This window comes from Heterodontus francisci, chromosome 24 (assembly GCF_036365525.1).
Source record: "Heterodontus francisci isolate sHetFra1 chromosome 24, sHetFra1.hap1, whole genome shotgun sequence".
In the NCBI taxonomy this organism is placed as follows: Eukaryota; Metazoa; Chordata; class Chondrichthyes; order Heterodontiformes; family Heterodontidae; genus Heterodontus; species Heterodontus francisci.
In genome coordinates this window covers 78,693,423-78,709,599 of record NC_090394.1, presented here as the reverse complement: position 1 = coordinate 78,709,599, position 16,177 = coordinate 78,693,423, and the positions used below count along the sequence as shown (strand labels likewise).

Here is a 16,177-nt window from a genome sequence, read left to right as displayed (position 1 = left end):
CATCCAGTAATGGATGAGCAGAAATTTCCTCCAGTTAAATATCGGGAGACTGAAGCCATTGTTTTCCGTCCCCGCTCCAAATTCTGTTCCACAGCCACGGACTCCATCCCTCTCCCTGGTAACAGTCTGAGATTAAGCCAGTCTGTTCGCAACCTTGGTGTTACATTTGACCCCGAGATGAGCTTCCGATCTCATATTCGCACCTTCACTAAGACCACCTATTTCCACCTCTGTAACATCGCCTGACTCAGTTCATCTGCTGCTAAAACCCATATTCAGACCTTTGTTACCTCTAGATGACTATTCCAACACAGTTCTGGCTGGTCTCCTGTATTCTACCCTCCATCCAAAACTCGGTTGCCCGTGTCTTAATTCGCACCAAGTCCCGTTCACCCATCACGCCTGAGCTCGCATTGTCTCCTGGTCAAGCAATGCCTTGATTTTAAAATTCTCATTTTTGTTTTCAAATCCCTCCATGGCCTCGCCCCTCCCTATCTCTGTGATCTGCTCCAGCCTCTCATATCTCCACGATATCTGTGTTCCTCTAACTCTGACCTCTTGAGCAGCCCCAATTTTAATCGGCACAGTGGCGCAGTGGTTAGCACTGCAGCCTCACAGCTCCAGCGACCCGGGTTCAATTCTGGGTACTGCCTGTGTGGAGTTTGCAAGTTCTCCCTGTGTCTGCGTGGGTTTCCTCCGGGTGCTCCGGTTTCCTCCCACAAGCCAAAAGACTTGCAGGTTGGTAGGTAAATTGGCCATTATAAATTGCCCCTAGTATAGGTAGGTGGTAGGGAAATATAGGGACAGGTGGGGATGTGGTAGGAATATGGGATTAGTGTAGGATTAGTATAAATGGGTGGTTGATGGTGGGCCGAAGGGCCTGTTTCAGTGCTGTATCTCTAAACATAAACATCATTGGTGGCCGCGCCATCATTTGCCTAGGCCCCAAACTTTGAAATTCCCTCCCTGCAGCTCTCGTCTCTCCACCTCGTTTTCCTCCTTTAAGGCACTTCTTAAAGCCTATCTCTTTAGCCAACCTTTTGACCATCTGACCTAATAGCTCCTTATGTGGTTCGGCGTCATATTTTGTTTTATAACACTCCTGTGAAGCGCCTTTGGATGTTTTATCATGATAAAGGTGCTATATAAATACAAGTTGTTGTTGTTGTGAATACGGCCGATGGGATCCTGGGCTTTATGAATAGAGGCCTAGAATACAAAAGCAAGGAAGTTAATGGTGAATGTTTATAAAACACTGCTTTGGCCTCAACTGGACTATTGTGTCCATTTTTGGGCACCACAGTTTAGGCAGGATGTGAAGACTTTCGAGAGGAAGAGAAAAGATCTATGGGTACAGTTTCGGGGATGAGAGACTTCAGTTACGTGGACAGATTGGAGAAGCTGGGCTGTTTTCCCTCGAGAAGGTTACGAGGAGATTTGATAGAGGTGTTCAAAATCATGTGGAGTCTGGACAGAGTATGTAGAGAGAAAACTGTTCCCATTGGAGGAGGATCAAGAACCAGAGGACAGAGTTTTAATGTGATTGACAAAAGAATCAGAGGCAACATGAGGAAGAACTATTTTACACAGTGAGTGGTTAGGATTGGGAATGCACTGCCAGAGAGTGCGATGGAGGCAGATTCAATCATAGCTTTCAAAACAGAACTGGATAATTGTCTGAAGAAAAAACATTTGCAGGACTACGGAAATGTGGGATGAGATTATAGAGAGATACAGCACTGAAACAGGCCCTTCAGCCCACCAAGTCTGTGCCGACCAACAACCACCCATTTATACGAATCCTACATTAATCCCATATTCCCTACCACATCCCCACCTTCCCTCAATTCTCCGACCACCTACCTACACTACGGGCAATTTATAAAGGCCAATTTACCTATCAACCTGCAAGTCTTTGGCTGTGGGAGGAAACCGGAGCACCAGGAGGAAACCCACGCGGTCACAGGGAGAACTTGAAAACTCCGCACAGGCAGTACCCAGAATTGTATCCGGGTCGCTGGAGCTGGGAGGCTGCGGTGCTAACCACTGCGCCATTGTGCCGCCCTTGCAGAAAGCCAGCACAGGCACAACAGGCTGAATGGCCTCCTTCTGTGCTGTAACCATTCTATGATTCAATATTACACACACAGCCTGTTATACAGTCACTCTGTTACACACTCAACCCGTTAGTCACTGTTACACATGCAGACCGTTACACAGTCACTCTGTTACACATGCAGCCCATTACACAGTCACTCTGTTAAACACGCAGCCCATTACACAGTCACTCTGTTACACACAGAACCCATTACACAGTCACTCTATTACATACGCAACCCGTTACAGTCACTGTTACTCATTTGGACCATTACACAGTCATTCTGTTACACACGCAGCCCATTGTACAGTCACTGTTACACACGCAGCCTGTTACACAGTCACTCTGTTACACATGCAACCCGTTACACAATCACTCCGTTACACAAGCAGCCTGTTACACAGTCACTCTGTTACACACGCATCACGTTACACAGTCACTCTGTTACATGCGTAGCCCATTACACAGTCACTCTGTTACATATGCAGCCCGTTACAGTCATTTTGTTACATGTGCGGCCTGTTATACAGTCACTCTGTTACACGCGCTGCCTGTTACACAGTCACTCTTTTACATATGCAGACCATTACATAGTCACTCTGTTACACACGCAGTCTGTTACACAGTCACTCAGTTAGTAATTCTATATCCTTGGTGACTAATCGTACTGACTCACTTGATTTGCTCAAGGATGACCGTTGCCTCTCGACAGACCCTCTGTGTCTCTTCAATCTGTTTTTGTTGTTGGTTCCAGGCCAATTTATCCTCCATTAAAACACCTTCTACCACAGCCCGCAGCTCCTGCTCCTGCGACACTCGTCCCTTCAGTAACTCCACTTCCTCACACTTCTAACAAAAGAAGCACAAAGCTTTAATGAAATGATCCAAAAGCTGGAGTTAGAATACTTCAGGCTACCCAGTGCTGCAGCCTTCATATATTCAAAGAGATAGCGAAAGAGGCGAATAGAGTGAGGGTCTATCCCATACTTAACCCAGTCTAGCCCAGTGAACAATTGGGAAGAACTACCCAGTACAGCTGTACTCACAGTGCATACATGCCCTGGATACTGGGGCAGGGTATAGGGAGCTTTACTCTGTATCTATCCCATGCAGTATCTGCTCTGGGAGTGTTTGATGGGACAGTGTAGAGGGAGCTTTACTCTGTGTCTAACCCCGTGCTGTACCTGTCCTGGAAAATCAATACCTCAGTTAATGAATCTCTCACAGAGAGAATTTAGTTGTTTTCAGTCCAATTAAATAAACTGCACCTTATGAAGCTGAATGGCCATTTCCTGCATTTCTGTCTCCAGCCGGTCAGCGTAGACCTGCTCCAGGGTGTTATTGAGAGGCAGGGCGTTACTGTGCCAGCGGGCGATCGCAGCCGTCATCTTCCTTTTAGGTCCAAACAACCTGCAGAGACACCAGCAATAAACCACACTTCCCCTGGAGCTTCATCACTGACCTCACCCCACCCCTCCAATCCAGTGGCACCCCCCCACCAATCCCCCCAACTGCTACCCCGTCACTAGTCCCTCCCAGATCCCCTCTCCCAGTTATACCGCAGCAGTACCTTGTGTGCCCTACGCCTCGGCTCTGCCTGTTCATGTGGTGCCTACTCACGTAATGCCTACTTCTTTCAGATCAGTTTCTGTTAGAGTGAGGAATATCCGCAAATCCACGTCCTGCTCCTCGAGGATGTGGAGATACTTCAGGCAGCCGATCTGTTCCAGAAACTCCGGCAAATCCTGCAACCAGAGGTAACATTGACAAATCTCCAGAATACCACTGAGGAATTGGATATGATGCAAATGGAGAGAACAGAGGAACAGGAGCACGCCATCAAGCCTGTTCCACAGAGAGGGAATAGCTCAGGGTTCAGATCCTCACAAGTATGAGTGTGTGGATTGGTGCTTTAAATATCACTGCTGCCTGACACAGAACAATGGGTGCGTGTTAAGGTGCTGCACTCATGGCTGAGTGGCTAAACACACTGAGTGACGGTCTGCTGAGTGACACAGGCTGGCAAGATCCCAGCCTCCAATCTCAAACTGTTTGAAGATCACCGTTGGTACAAGCAACTCAAAGAGTATCCCAGCATCTGAGAGAGAGTAACAGTACCCCAGTGTCCGAGAGAGTAACAGTATCCCTGTATTTGAATCCCAGTGTCTGTGAGACAGTAACAGTATCCCAGTGTCTGTGAGAGAGCAACAGTGTCCCAGTGTGTGAGAGAGTAACAGTATCCCAGTGTCTGTGAGAGAGCAACAGTGTCCCAGTGTGTGAGACAGTAACAGTATCCCAGTGTCTGTGAGAGAGTAACAGTATCCCAGTGTCTGTGAGAGAGCAACAGTGTCCCAGTGTGTGAGACAGTAACAGTATCCCAGTGTCTGTGAGAGAGTAACAGTATGCCAGTGTCTGTGTGCGAGTATCAGTATCCCAGTGTCTGAGAGTGCAACAGTGTCCCAGTGTGTGAGAGATAACAGTATCCCAGTGTCTGTGTGCGAGTATCAGTATCCCAGTGTCTGTGAAAGAGCAACAGTGTCCCAGTGTGTGAGAGATAACAGTATCCCAGTGTCTGTGTGCGAGTATCAGTATCCCAGTGTCTGTGAAAGAGCAACAGTGTCCCAGTGTGTGAGAGATAACAGTATCCCAGTGTCTGTGTGCGAGTATCAGTATCCCAGTGTCTGAGAGTGCAACAGTGTCCCAATGTGTGAGAGAGTAACAGTATCCCAGTGTCTGTGTGCGAGTATCAGTATCCCAGTGTCTGTGAAAGAGCAACAGTGTCCCAGTGTGTGAGAGATAACAGTATCCCAGTGTCTGTGTGCGAGTATCAGTATCCCAGTGTCTGTGAAAGAGCAACAGTGTCCCAGTGTGTGAGAGATAACAGTATCCCAGTGTCTGAGAGAGTAACAGTATCCCGGTGAGTGAGAGAGACTAACAGTATCCCAGTATCTGGAGAGAGTGACAGTCTCCCAGTGTCAGAGAAAGTAACAGTATCCCAGTGTCTGTGAGAGTAACAGTATCCCAGTATTTGTGTGTGTGTAACAGTATCCCAGTGTGTGTGAGAGAGTAACAATATCTCAGTGTCTGTGGGACAGTATCAGTATCCTAGTATTTTTGTGAGTGTAACGGTATCCCAGTGTGTCTGTGAGAGAGTAATAGTATCCCAGTGTCCAAGAGAGTAAAGGTACCCCCAGTGTCTGTGACAGAATAAGAGTATCCCAGTATTTGTGTGAGAGTAATAGTATCCCAGTAAATGTGTGTATGTGTGTCTGTGTGAGAGTGTAACACTGTCCCAGCTTCTGTGAGAGAACAACAGTATCCCAGTATTTGTGTGAGAGAAACAGTATCCCAGTGTCTGTGAGAGAGTATTAGTATCCCAGTAAATGTGTGTATGTGTGTGTGTGTGTGAGCGCGTGTAACACTGTCCCAGCTTCTGTGAGAGTAACAGTATCCCAGTGTGTGTGTGAGAATAGCAGTATCCCAGTCTCTGAGAGAGTAACAGTATCCCGTGACTGTGAGAGAGTAACAGTATCCTAGTGTGTGCGTGTGAGAGTAACAGTATCCCATTGTTTGTGAAAGTACCCCAGTGTATGTGTGAGAGTAACAGTATCCCAGTGTCTGTGAGAGTAACAGTATCCCAGTGACTGTGAGAGTGACAGTATCCCAGTGTCTGTGAGAGTAACAGTATCCCAGTGTCTGTGAGAGTAACAGTATCCCAGTGTCTGTGAGAGTAACAGTATCCCAGTGTCTGTGAGAGTGACAGTATCCCAGTGTGTGTCTGAGAGTAACAGTATCCAAATGTGTGTCTGTGAGAGTAACAGTATCCCAGTGTCTGTGAGAGTAACAGTATCCCAGTGTCTGTGAGAGTAACCGTATCCCAGTGTCTGTGAGATTAACAGTATCCCAGTGTCTGTGAGAGTAACACTATCCCAGTGTCTGAGAGGAACAGTATCCCAGTGTCTGTGAGAGTAACAGCATCCCAGTGTCTGTGAGATTAACAGTATCCCAGTATGTGTGAGAATAACAGTATTCCAGTGTGTGTGTGTGAGAGTAACAGTATCCCAGTGTCTGAGAGTAACACTATCCCAGTGTCTGTGAGAGTAACAGTATCCCAGTGTCTGTGAGATTAACAGTATCCCAGTGTGTGTGTGTGTGTGTGAGAGTAACAGTATCCCAGTGTCTGTGAGATTAACAGTATCCCAGTGTCTGTGAGAGTAACAGTATCCCAGTGTCTGTGAGATTAACAGTATCCCAGTGTCTGTGAGATTAACAGTATCCCAGTGTCTGTGAGATTAACAGTTTACCAGTGAGTATGTGTGAGAGTAACAGTATGCCAGCGTGTGTGTGTGAGAGTAACAGTATCCCAGTGTCTGAGAGAGTAACAGTATCCCAGTGTCTGTGAGATTAACAGTATTTCAGTGAGTATGTGTGAGAGTAACAGTATCCCAGTGTGTGTGTGTGAGAGTAACACTATCCCAGTGAATGTGAGAGTAACACTATCCCAGTTTCTGTGAGAGTAACAGTATCCCAGTGTCTGTGAGATTAACAGTATCCCAGTGTCTGTGAGATTAACAGTTTCCCAGTGAGTATGTGAGAGAGTAACAGTATCCCAGTGTCTGAGAGAGTAACAGTCTCCCAGTGTGTGTGTGTGAGAGTAACAGTATCCCACTGTGAGAGTAACAGTATCCCAGTGTCTGTGAGATTAACAGTATTTCAGTGAGTATGTGTGAGAGTAACAGTATCCCAGTGTGTGTGTGTGTGAGAGTAACACTATCCCAGTGTCTGTGCGAGTAACAGTATCCCAGTGTCTGTGAGATTAACAGTTTCCCAGTATGTGTGAGAGTAACAGTATCCCAGTGTGTGTGAGAGTAAGTTTCCCAGTGTCTAAGAGAGTAACAGTATCCCAGTGTGTGTGTGTGTGAGATTAAGAGTATCCCAGTGTCTGTGAGATTAACAGTATCCCAGTGTGTGTGTGAGAGTAATAGTATCCCAGTGTCTGTGAGAGTAACAGTATCCCAGTGTCTGAGAGAGTAACAGTATCCCAGTGTCTGTGAGATTAACAGTATCCCAGTGTGTGTGTGTGAGAGTAACAGTATCCCAGTGTCTGTGAGAGTAAGACTGTCCCAGTGTCTGTGAGAGTAACAGTATCCCAGTGTTTGTGAAAGTACCCCAGTGTATGTGAGAGTAACAGTATCCCAGTGTCTGTGAGAGTAACAGTATCCCAGTGTCTGTGAGAGTAACTGTATCCCAGTGAGTATGTGTGAGAGTAACAGTATCCCAGTGTGTGTGTGTGAGAGTAACACTATCCCAGTGGATGTGTGAGAGTAACAGTATCCCAGTGTCTGTGAGAGTAACAGTATCCCAGTGTCTGTGAGATTAACAGTTTCCCAGTATGTGTGAGAGTAACAGTATCCCAGTGTCTGTGAGAGTAACAGTATTCCAGCGTCTGAGAGTAACACTATCCCAGTGTCTGTGAGAGTAACAGTCTCCCAGTGTCTGTGAGAGTAACAGTATCCAAGTGTCTGTGAGAGTAACACTATCCCAGTGTCTGTGAGAGTAACAGCATCCCAGTGTGTGTGTGAGAATAACAGTATCCCAGTTTCTGAGAGAGTAACAGTATCCCGTGACTGTGTGAGAGACTAACAGTATCCTCGTGTGTGCGTGTGAGAGTAACAGTATGCCATTGTTTGTGAAAATACCCCAGTGTATGTGTGAGAGTAACAGTATCCCAGTGTCTGTGAGAGTAACAGTATCCCAGTGACTGTGAGTGACAGTATCCCAGTGTGTGTGTGTGTAAGAGTAACAGTATCCCAGTGTGTGTGTATGAGAGTAACAGTATCCCAGTGTCTGAGAGAGTAACAGTATCCCAGTGTCTGTGAGATTACCAGTATCCCAGTGTGTGTGTGTGAGAGTAACAGTATCCCACTGTGAGAATAACAGTATCCCAGTGTCTGTGAGATTAACAGTATTTCAGTGAGTATGTGTGAGAGTAACAGTATCCCAGTGTGTGTGTGTGAGAGTAACACTATCCCAGTGTCTGTGCGAGTCACAGTATCCCAGTGTCTGTGAGATTAACAGTTTCCCAGTATGTGTGAGAGTAACAATATCCCAGTGTCTGTGAGAGTAACAGTTTCCCAGTGTCTAAGAGAGTAACAGTTTCCCAGTGTGTGTGTGTGAGAGTAACAGTATCCCACTGTCTGTGAGATTAACAGTATCCCAGTGTGTGTGTGTGAGAGTAACACTATCCCAGTGTCTGTGAGAGTAACAGTATCCCAGTGACTGTGAGAGTGACAGTATCCCAGTGTGTGTGTGTGTAAGAGTAACAGTATCCCAGTGTCTGAGAGAGTAACAGTATCCCAGTGTCTGTGAGATTACCAGTATCCCAGTGTGTGTGTGTGTGAGAGTAACAGTATCCCACTGTGAGAGTAACAGTATCCCAGTGTCTGTGAGATTAACAGTATTTCAGTGAGTATGTGTGAGAGTAACAGTATCCCAGTGTGTGTGTGTGAGAGTAACACTATCCCAGTGTCTGTGCGAGTCACAGTATCCCAGTGTCTGTGAGATTAACAGTTTCCCAGTATGTGTGAGAGTAACAATATCCCAGTGTCTGTGAGAGTAACAGTTTCCCAGTGTCTAAGAGAGTAACAGTTTCCCAGTGTGTGTGTGTGAGAGTAACAGTATCCCACTGTCTGTGAGATTAACAGTATCCCAGTGTGTGTGTGTGAGAGTAACAGTATCCCACTGTCTGTGAGATTAACAGTATCCCAGTGTGTGTGTGTGAGAGTAACACTATCCCAGTGTCTGTGAGAGTAACAGTATCCCAGTGTCTGTGCGAGTAACAGTATCCCAGTGTCTGTGAGATTAACAGTTTCCCAGTATGTGTGAGAATAACAGTATCCCAGTGTCTGTGAGAGTAACAGTTTCCCAGTGTCTAAGAGAGTAACAGTATCCCAGTGTGTGTGTGTGAGAGTAACAGTATCCCACTGAGAGTAACAGTATCCCAGTGTGTGTGTGTGAGAGTAACACTATCCCAGTGTCTGTGAGAGTAACAGTATCCCAGTGTTTGTGAAAGTACCCCAGTGTATGTGAGAGTAACAGTATCCCAGTGTCTGTGAGAGTAACAGTATCCCAGTGGCTGTGAGAGTAACTGTATCCCAGTGAGTATGTGTGAGAGTAACAGTATCCCAGTGTGTGTGTGTGAGAGTAACACTATCCCAGTGTATGTGTGAGAGAGTAACAGTATCCCAGTGTCTGTGAGAAGAACAGTTTCCCAGTATGTGTGAGAGTAACAGTTTCCCAGTGTCTAAGAGAGTAACAGTATCCCAGTGTGTGTGTGTGAGAGTAACAGTATCCCACTGAGAGTAACAGTATCCCAGTGTGTGTGTGTGAGAGTAACACTATCCCAGTGTATGTGTGAGAGAGTAACAGTATCCCAGTGTCTGTGAGAAGAACAGTTTCCCAGTATGTGTGAGAGTAACAGTATCCCAGTGTCTGTGAGAGTAACAGTATTCCAGTGTCTGAGAGTAACACTATCCCAGTGTCTGTGAGAGTAACAGTATCCCAGTGTCTGTGAGAGTAACAGTATCCAAGTGTCTGTGAGAGTAACACTATCCCAGTGTCTGTGAGAGTAACAGCATCCCAGTGTGTGTGTGAGAATAACAGTATCCCAGTTTCTGAGAGGGTAACAGTATCCCGTGTCTGTGTGAGAGACTAACAGTATCCGAGTGTGTGCGTGTGAGAGTAACAGTATCCCATTGTTTGTGAAAGTACCCCAGTGTATGTGTGAGAGTAACAGTATCCCAGTGTCTGTGAGAGTAACAGTATCCCAGTAACTGTGAGAGTGACAGTATCCCAGTGTGTGTGTGTAAGAGTAACAGGATCCCAGTGTGTATGTGTGTGAGTAACAGTGTACCAGTGTCTGAGAGTAACAGTATCCTAGTGTCTGTGAGAGTAACAGTATCCCAGTGTCTGTGAGAGTAACTGTATCCCAGTATGCGTGAGAGTAACTGTATCCCAGTGTGTGTGTGTGTGAGAGTAACACTATCCCAGTGTCTGTGAGAGTAACAGTATCCCAGTGTCAGTGAGAGTAACAGTAGCCCAGTGTGTGTGTGTGTGAGTAACACCATCCCAGTGTCTGTGAGAGAAACAGAATCCCAGTGTGTGTGTGTGAGTAACACTATCCCAGGATCTGTGAGAGTAACAGTATCCCACTGTCTGTGAGATTAACAGTATCCCAGTGAGTATGTGTGAGAGTAACAGTATCCCAGTGTGTGTGTGTGAGAGTAACAGTATCCCAGTGTCTGTGAGATTAACAGTATCCCAGTGTCTGTGATAGTAACAGTATCCCAGTGTCTGTGAGATTAACAGTATCCCAGTGAGTATGTGTGAGAGTAACAGTATCCCAGTGTGTGTGTGTGAGAGTAACAGTATCCCAGTGTCTGTGAGAGAAACAGTATCCCAGTGTGTGTGTGTGAGTAACACTATCCCAGGGTCTGTGAGAGGAACAGTATCCCAGTGTCTGTGAGATTAACAGTATTCTAGTGTCTGTGAGAGTAACAGTATCCAAGTGTCTGTGAGATTAACAGTATCCCAGTGTGCGTGCGAGACAGTAACACTATCCCAGTGTCTGTGAGATTAACAGTATCCCAGTGTGTGTGTGTGAGAGTAACAGTATCCCAGTGTCTGTGAGAGTAACAGTATCCCAGTGTCTGTGATAGTAACAGTATCCCAGTGTCTGTGAGATTAACAGTTTCCCAGTGAGTATGTGTGAGAGTAACAGTATGCCAGCGTGTGTGTGTGAGAGTAACAGTATCCCAGTGTCTGAGAGAGTAACAGTATCCCAGTGTCTGTGAGATTAACAGTATTTCAGTGAGTATGTGTGAGAGTAACAGTATCCCAGTGTGTGTGTGTGAGAGTAACACTATCCCAGTGAATGTGAGAGTAACACTATCCCAGTTTCTGTGAGAGTAACAGTATCCCAGTGTCTGTGAGATTAACAGTATCCCAGTGTCTGTGAGATTAACAGTTTCCCAGTGAGTATGTGAGAGAGTAACAGTATCCCAGTGTCTGAGAGAGTAACAGTCTCCCAGTGTGTGTGTGTGAGAGTAACAGTATCCCACTGTGAGAGTAACAGTATCCCAGTGTCTGTGAGATTAACAGTATTTCAGTGAGTATGTGTGAGAGTAACAGTATCCCAGTGTGTGTGTGTGTGAGAGTAACACTATCCCAGTGTCTGTGCGAGTAACAGTATCCCAGTGTCTGTGAGATTAACAGTTTCCCAGTATGTGTGAGAGTAACAGTATCCCAGTGTGTGTGAGAGTAAGTTTCCCAGTGTCTAAGAGAGTAACAGTATCCCAGTGTGTGTGTGTGTGAGATTAAGAGTATCCCAGTGTCTGTGAGATTAACAGTATCCCAGTGTGTGTGTGAGAGTAATAGTATCCCAGTGTCTGTGAGAGTAACAGTATCCCAGTGTCTGAGAGAGTAACAGTATCCCAGTGTCTGTGAGATTAACAGTATCCCAGTGTGTGTGTGTGAGAGTAACAGTATCCCAGTGTCTGTGAGAGTAAGACTGTCCCAGTGTCTGTGAGAGTAACAGTATCCCAGTGTTTGTGAAAGTACCCCAGTGTATGTGAGAGTAACAGTATCCCAGTGTCTGTGAGAGTAACAGTATCCCAGTGTCTGTGAGAGTAACTGTATCCCAGTGAGTATGTGTGAGAGTAACAGTATCCCAGTGTGTGTGTGTGAGAGTAACACTATCCCAGTGGATGTGTGAGAGTAACAGTATCCCAGTGTCTGTGAGAGTAACAGTATCCCAGTGTCTGTGAGATTAACAGTTTCCCAGTATGTGTGAGAGTAACAGTATCCCAGTGTCTGTGAGAGTAACAGTATTCCAGCGTCTGAGAGTAACACTATCCCAGTGTCTGTGAGAGTAACAGTCTCCCAGTGTCTGTGAGAGTAACAGTATCCAAGTGTCTGTGAGAGTAACACTATCCCAGTGTCTGTGAGAGTAACAGCATCCCAGTGTGTGTGTGAGAATAACAGTATCCCAGTTTCTGAGAGAGTAACAGTATCCCGTGACTGTGTGAGAGACTAACAGTATCCTCGTGTGTGCGTGTGAGAGTAACAGTATGCCATTGTTTGTGAAAGTACCCCAGTGTATGTGTGAGAGTAACAGTATCCCAGTGTCTGTGAGAGTAACAGTATCCCAGTGACTGTGATAGTGACAGTATCCCAGTGTGTGTGTGTGTAAGAGTAACAGTATCCCAGTGTGTGTGTATGAGAGTAACAGTATCCCAGTGTCTGAGAGAGTAACAGTATCCCAGTGTCTGTGAGATTACCAGTATCCCAGTGTGTGTGTGTGAGAGTAACAGTATCCCAGTGTCTGTGAGATTAACAGTATTTCAGTGAGTATGTGTGAGAGTAACAGTATCCCAGTGTGTGTGTGTGAGAGTAACACTATCCCAGTGTCTGTGCGAGTCACAGTATCCCAGTGTCTGTGAGATTAACAGTTTCCCAGTATGTGTGAGAGTAACAATATCCCAGTGTCTGTGAGAGTAACAGTTTCCCAGTGTCTAAGAGAGTAACAGTTTCCCAGTGTGTGTGTGTGAGAGTAACAGTATCCCACTGTCTGTGAGATTAACAGTATCCCAGTGTGTGTGTGTGAGAGTAACACTATCCCAGTGTCTGTGAGAGTAACAGTATCCCAGTGTCTGTGAGATTAACAGTATTTCAGTGAGTATGTGTGAGAGTAACAGTATCCCAGTGTGTGTGTGTGAGAGTAACACTATCCCAGTGTCTGTGCGAGTAACAGTATCCCAGTGTCTGTGAGATTAACAGTTTCCCAGTATGTGTGAGAATAACAGTATCCCAGTGTCTGTGAGAGTAACAGTTTCCCAGTGTCTAAGAGAGTAACAGTATCCCAGTGTGTGTGTGTGAGAGTAACAGTATCCCACTGAGAGTAACAGTATCCCAGTGTGTGTGTGTGTGAGTAACACTATCCCAGTGTCTGTGAGAGTAACAGTATCCCAGTGTGTGTGTGTGAGAGTAACACTATCCCAGTGTCTGTGAGAGTAACAGTATCCCAGTGTTTGTGAAAGTACCCCAGTGTATGTGAGAGTAACAGTATCCCAGTGTCTGTGAGAGTAACAGTATCCCAGTGGCTGTGAGAGTAACTGTATCCCAGTGAGTATGTGTGAGAGTAACAGTATCCCAGTGTGTGTGTGTGAGAGTAACACTATCCCAGTGTATGTGTGAGAGAGTAACAGTATCCCAGTGTCTGTGAGAAGAACAGTTTCCCAGTATGTGTGAGAGTAACAGTATCCCAGTGTCTGTGAGAGTAACAGTATTCCAGTGTCTGAGAGTAACACTATCCCAGTGTCTGTGAGAGTAACAGTATCCCAGTGTCTGTGAGAGTAACAGTATCCAAGTGTCTGTGAGAGTAACACTATCCCAGTGTCTGTGAGAGTAACAGCATCCCAGTGTGTGTGTGAGAATAACAGTATCCCAGTTTCTGAGAGGGTAACAGTATCCCGTGTCTGTGTGAGAGACTAACAGTATCCGAGTGTGTGCGTGTGAGAGTAACAGTATCCCATTGTTTGTGAAAGTACCCCAGTGTATGTGTGAGAGTAACAGTATCCCAGTGTCTGTGAGAGTAACAGTATCCCAGTAACTGTGAGAGTGACAGTATCCCAGTGTGTGTGTGTAAGAGTAACAGGATCCCAGTGTGTAGGTGTGTGAGTAACAGTGTACCAGTGTCTGAGAGTAACAGTATCCTAGTGTCTGTGAGAGTAACAGTATCCCAGTGTCTGTGAGAGTAACTGTATCCCAGTATGCGTGAGAGTAACTGTATCCCAGTGTGTGTGTGTGTGAGAGTAACACTATCCCAGTGTCTGTGAGAGTAACAGTATCCCAGTGTCAGTGAGAGTAACAGTAGCCCAGTGTGTGTGTGTGTGAGTAACACTATCCCAGTGTCTGTGAGAGAAACAGAATCCCAGTGTGTGTGTGTGAGTAACACTATCCCAGGATCTGTGAGAGTAACAGTATCCCACTGTCTGTGAGATTAACAGTATCCCAGTGAGTATGTGTGAGAGTAACAGTATCCCAGTGTGTGTGTGTGAGAGTAACAGTATCCCAGTGTCTGTGAGATTAACAGTATCCCAGTGTCTGTGATAGTAACAGTATCCCAGTGTCTGTGAGATTAACAGTATCCCAGTGAGTATGTGTGAGAGTAACAGTATCCCAGTGTGTGTGTGTGAGAGTAACAGTATCCCAGTGTCTGTGAGAGAAACAGTATCCCAGTGTGTGTGTGTGAGTAACACTATCCCAGGGTCTGTGAGAGGAACAGTATCCCAGTGTCTGTGAGATTAACAGTATTCTAGTGTCTGTGAGAGTAACAGTATCCAAGTGTCTGTGAGATTAACAGTATCCCAGTGTGCGTGTGAGAGAGTAACACTATCCCAGTGTCTGTGAGATTAACAGTATCCCAGTGTGTGTGTGTGAGAGTAACAGTATCCCAGTGTCTGTGAGAGTAACAGTATCCCAGTGTCTGTGATAGTAACAGTATCCCAGTGTCTGTGAGATTAACAGTATCCCAGTGAGTATGTGTGAGAGTAACAGTATCCCAGTGTGTGTGTGTGAGAGTAACAGTATCCCAGTGTCTGTGAGATTAACAGTATCCCAGTGTGTGTCTGTGAGAGTAACACTATCCCAATGTCTCTGAGAGTAACAGTATCCCAGTGTCTGTGAGATTAACAGTATCCCAGTGTGTGTGTGTGAGAGGAACACTATTCCAGTGTCTGTGAGCGTAACAGTATCCCAGTGAATGTGAGAGTAACACTATCCCAGTGTCTGTGAGAGTAACAGTATCCCAGTGTCTGTGAGATTAACAGTATCCCAGTGTCTGTGAGATTAACAGTTTCCCAGTGAGTATGTGTGAGAGTAACACTATCCCAGTGTGTGTGTGTGAGAGTAACTGTATCCCAGTGTCTGAGAGAGTAACAGTATCCCAGTGTCTGTAAGATTGCCAGTATACCACTGTGTGTGTGTGAGAGAGTAATAGTATCCCACTGTCTGTGAGAGTAACAGTATCCCAGTGTCTGTGAGATTAACAGTATCTAAGTGAGCATGTGTGAGAGAAACAGTATCCCAGTGTGTGTGTGTGAGAGTAACACTATCCCAGTGTCTGTGAGAGTAACAGTTTCCCAGTGTCTAAGAGAGTAATAGTTTCCCAGTGTGTGTGTGTGAGAGTAACAGTATCCCACTGTCTGTGAGATTAACAGTATCCCAGTGTGTGTGTGTGAGAGTAACACTATCCCAGTGTCTGTGAGAGTAACAGTATCCCAGTGTCTGTGAGATTAACAGTATTTCAGTGAGTATGTGTGAGAGTAACAGTATCCCAGTGTGTGTGTGTGAGAGTAACACTATCCCAGTGTCTGTGCGAGTAACAGTATCCCAGTGTCTGTGAGATTAACAGTTTCCCAGTATGTGTGAGAATAACAGTATCCCAGTGTCTGTGAGAGTAACAGTTTCCCAGTGTCTAAGAGAGTAACAGTATCCCAGTGTGTGTGTGTGAGAGTAACAGTATCCCACTGTGAGAGTAACAGTATCCCAGTGTGTGTGTGTGAGAGTAACACTATCCCAGTGTCTGTGAGAGTAACAGTATCCCAGTGTGTGTGTGTGAGAGTAACACTATCCCAGTGTCTGTGAGAGTAACAGTATCCCAGTGTTTGTGAAAGTACCCCAGTGTATGTGAGAGTAACAGTATCCCAGTGTCTGTGAGAGTAACTGTATCCCAGTGAGTATGTGTGAGAGTAACAGTATCCCAGTGTGTGTGTGTGAGAGTAACACTATCCCAGTGTATGTGTGAGAGAGTAACAGTATCCCAGTGTCTGTGAGAAGAACAGTTTCCCAGTATGTGTGAGAGTAACAGTATCCCAGTGTCTGTGAGAGTAACAGTATTCCAGTGTCTGAGAGTAACACTATCCCAGTGTCTGTGAGAGTAACAGTATCCCAGTGTCTGTGAGAGTAACAGTATCCAAGTGTCTGTGACAGTAACACTATCCCAGTATCTGTGAGAGTAAC

General features: G+C 45.7%; 1 protein-coding gene across 5 annotated transcripts in view; it reads right to left on the bottom strand.

The window, feature by feature from the left end:
- anks3 (ankyrin repeat and sterile alpha motif domain containing 3) overlaps positions 1-16,177 on the bottom strand; it is a 104,962-nt gene that overhangs the window by 10,166 nt on the left and 78,619 nt on the right. For all 5 annotated transcript variants that reach the window (XR_010977427.1, XM_068056735.1, XM_068056736.1 and 2 more), the window contains 3 exons: positions 3,719-3,843; positions 3,367-3,508; positions 2,775-2,947 (listed from right to left, as the gene is read on the bottom strand). Coding sequence is in view for 4 of the 5 variants with exons in the window: in XM_068056735.1 (XP_067912836.1) it covers positions 2,775-2,947; positions 3,367-3,508; positions 3,719-3,843 (440 nt within the window). In the remaining variant the exon portion in view is untranslated. The remainder of the gene's footprint in view (positions 1-2,774; positions 2,948-3,366; positions 3,509-3,718; positions 3,844-16,177) is intronic.